The 3,532-nt window shown below is 39.8% G+C and overlaps 1 protein-coding gene across 4 annotated transcripts in view; it reads left to right on the forward strand.

The window, feature by feature from the left end:
* The window catches only part of Hecw1 (HECT, C2 and WW domain containing E3 ubiquitin protein ligase 1), a 235,625-nt gene that overhangs the window by 137,548 nt on the left and 94,545 nt on the right, over nucleotides 1-3,532 (forward strand). For all 4 annotated transcript variants that reach the window (XM_050142743.1, XM_050142745.1, XM_050142744.1 and 1 more), the window contains one exon: nucleotides 1,968-2,062. In XM_050142743.1, coding sequence (XP_049998700.1) covers nucleotides 1,968-2,062 — 95 coding nt within the window. The remainder of the gene's footprint in view (nucleotides 1-1,967; nucleotides 2,063-3,532) is intronic.

Consider the following 3,532-nt stretch of genomic DNA (forward strand, 5'->3'; position numbering starts at 1 on the left):
CCAAATGCTCCATTCATAAGCTCTGTCTCCCGCCGGAGCCAGACAGAGATCACAATGGCGGCACAGCCCAGAAAGCCGGCATTTTAAAACAGCCAGTTTTTTCCTGCTGCCGAGTCAGGACAATTTCTTTGCAGCACGCAACCCAGAAACAGCAAAAAGCTGTCTTAAATTCTCTCTCTCTCCTTCTTAAGCCCTCTCAGGTTTTTAAGTGGATTTAGCCCATCACGTCTGGGCGCCACTGATCTCCCTGACATCCACAGGCAGATGACTGGTACTGAAGGCTCTGACAAGAGAATAGCAAGCTGCCTCATTCTTGTTACTTTATCCAGAGCTCTCCATGATGGCCAGCCTATAAGAAACCTGCCTTTAGGGTTTGTCTCTATAGACCTAACATGGGTCATTTTGCAAATATCTTGGATAGTATTATGGAGCTAGGATATTAAATGATTCGCCAAAAGTTTGAAACACAACCAATGAATGTGTTAAGTGCCTGCAGGGAAAGAGTGACTCGGGAAGGGAAACTTACGAACACCCAGGCATTAGTTACTCAGGTCATGAGAAGTCTTAACAATGTCAGCTTAATGGGTTTTTAGAAACGCAAAGAGCTAATTAAAATTAGCTGAAAAAAATGTTTAATCTCACCAGTAATCAAGTAGATGAAATGATACCGATAATGCATTTCTATTTTCAGTTTATTTTTAATTAGTAATGTCCAACAGCACTCACTGAGGTTCCACAGTTGGTGAGACTCTGACATTATTTGTTTCTTGAAGTGTAAAGTGCTATGTGGAAAGTGACATGGCCACAGAAAGGAAGAATTCTAGAACTACTCATGTTTTCTAGCTAGACATTATCATTCAACGTAAACGTGAGATTCTATTATTAAGTATGAAAAGGAGAGTGTGTGTTGGACAGGTAACTAGCAATTGTTATTGCATTATACATTCGAACTTGAACAGCAGTTTGCTAAAAGATTTTCATTTTTTGAAAATAATGCCAACAATAGGGGAATGTTTATAAACCACAAATCTGTGCAGTTTTACAAACCGAAGACTCCCAAAACAAAATTCATAAATTGAAATGGCTAAGACACAGCCTGCTAAAAAAATTTAATTAAGAATAGAAAACACTCTGTGAAACAGTGAGCTGCAAACACACCAGTCACCATCCCCTACACTAAGGGCGGGCGCTTGAAGATCTTTCCCACTGCAGAATCAAATGTCAGAAAGTAAAGGAACCACATCCCGATTCAGTCCTCATATCACCATTTCCTGACATTTTCTGAAGACTTGAATGGACTCTAAGTGTTTTTGTTTGCTCGACCAATACCTTATAAGATAATGTTACTGTGAGTTCCATTTACATATGAAGAATCTGGGATAAAAAGAAGTTAAAGTGTCTTGTTCATTGCCTCACAGAATGCAGAGTCAAACACAGCCAGTGGGATTTACCAAAAGCATATCATTTCTGCTTCCCATCTGCAGATAGATCTGAGTCTATAACTAGACAAAAAGTTACCACTGATAAATACAGGAGTTTGCAAAATATGGTTTTCCTCTATGTATTTTAGTAACCTCTCAGTATTTCTTAAAATTATCAAGATATTAATTGCAATGAATTATATAATAGGAAATGACAAAATAAAACTTTCTAAAATCTTAAAAATACAGATTTAAAAGTAATGACATCCAGTAAACTGCTTTAGATGCCAAGATGCTTAAGTAGTGAATTTATTTAACTTTGGGTATATATTAAATGTTAAGTGTTAAAGCCAACACAGTTTTTGTGATGTAGTTTTAAAAAAACAGACCGGCCAGGAGGCCGTATGTAAACCATCATTGTCGAGTGTCACACACTGGCTCCTGAAAGGAATTGGTTTGCTCTGCTGGAGAGATCCCTTTGCGCTATGACTGTGACTTTCTAGAATATTCTCAACGACTCAGCTCCATTTGATTTCTGTCTTCCAGCTGAAACTAAGATCTGCTTCAAATACTACCATGGCGTGAGCGGAGCCCTGCGAGCCACAACCCCCAGTGTCACTGTCAAAAACTCAGCAGCTCCTGTAAGTGTCTGTTCTCCCTCCTGCTCAGACCCAACTCCCATGGTACTTTGCTTTCCTGTGTTCTTCATGTGTGTATGCAAACACATTTACCCATATGCACATATCTACACTTGCACCTACACATATATAAAGAAACACTGGTAGTTGAATTAAGAATGCACACTACACACATGCGCACACACACACACACACACGCACACACACACACACCACACACACTCACGCACGCGCACCTCAGACTAGTGGCAAGGAATGACAGCAAAAGCTGTCGTTTTCAGAGTACAGGCCATGCGAATGTTAGAGAACTGCCAACTGTCTGGATTTCCCTTGGCAAAATGTTTCCATGGGGATATACTTAGTAGCAGCATGGGAGGCTTTCTTTTAGGAAACTATTTATAATTCACTGATTTTGAATACTTATATTTCTGATGTTTTGATTTCTTTTGGGACTCACAAATAAATTAATTAATTTGAATGTATTATCTCACCTCAGGTTCATCTCAGTCATATGAAATGATAGGCCTAGAAAAGATAAAAAAAAAAAAAACCTCACCTCCTTTCTTTCCATAAATGAGAACTCTAACAAGTGAGTCCCAGGTACCTCAAGCCACACAGTTAGTGAATCCCAGATCCAAGACTTGTCTTTGTTTTTGCTTTTTGTGCATTTTGTTTTTGTCATTGTTGTTGATTGTGTTCTTCTGAGACAGGGTCTCACTGGGTAGCTAACCCAGGCTGTCCTGGAACCAACTACTCAAGGATAGCCTTGGATTTACATACATCCTTCTTCCTATGCTTCCCAAGCGCAGAGATTATAAAAGTGTGCCGCCAGGACTTAAATCACAGCTTTTGTTCCCTTCTATGTGGTTCTACTCAGTGCTACAGGAATAGATGCTACCTTTACCCAAACTGCAGTCTAGTCGATCTTCGTAGTGTTTCTCTTTTAGTTCTTTCAGAGTCTCATACTTCCTATTTTGATCAGTTTTACCAGTTTCTCTTAACTCCTCCCCTATTCACTCACCTTTCCCACCTAACCTATTTTTAATAACTTTGTCTTTATTTTTATTTTAAGGCAATTTATTTGTTTTGTTTTTAGGGTTTGTTGCTGTTGTCTCTCTTCCTCTTCTTTTTTGGATTTATTATTATTACTATTACTACAAATTTTCACCTCCTTCCCTCCTCTCATTTCCCTCCCCCTCCCCCTCCCTCTCCAGTCCAAAGAGCAGTCAGGGTTCCCTGCCCTGTGGGAAGTCCAAGGTCCTCCCCCCTCCATCCAGGTCTAGGAATTTTTGAAACACAGTTCTTCTACATAGCCCTACCTTCCCTACTCACAGGAATTAAAAGCATGCACCACCACACCCAGCTTGAGATGAATTTTTGCTGCCTAAATATTTTTTCTTTTTTTTTTTATTGAGAAAAGGGAAAAAAAGTTTCCGCCTCCTCCCAGCCTCCCATTTCCCTCCCCCTCCTCCC

Source organism: Alexandromys fortis, unplaced genomic scaffold (genome assembly GCF_014885135.2).
Source record: "Alexandromys fortis isolate MF-2015 unplaced genomic scaffold, M_Fortis_MF-2015_v1.1 scaffold_5, whole genome shotgun sequence".
NCBI lineage: Eukaryota > Metazoa > Chordata > Mammalia > Rodentia > Cricetidae > Alexandromys > Alexandromys fortis.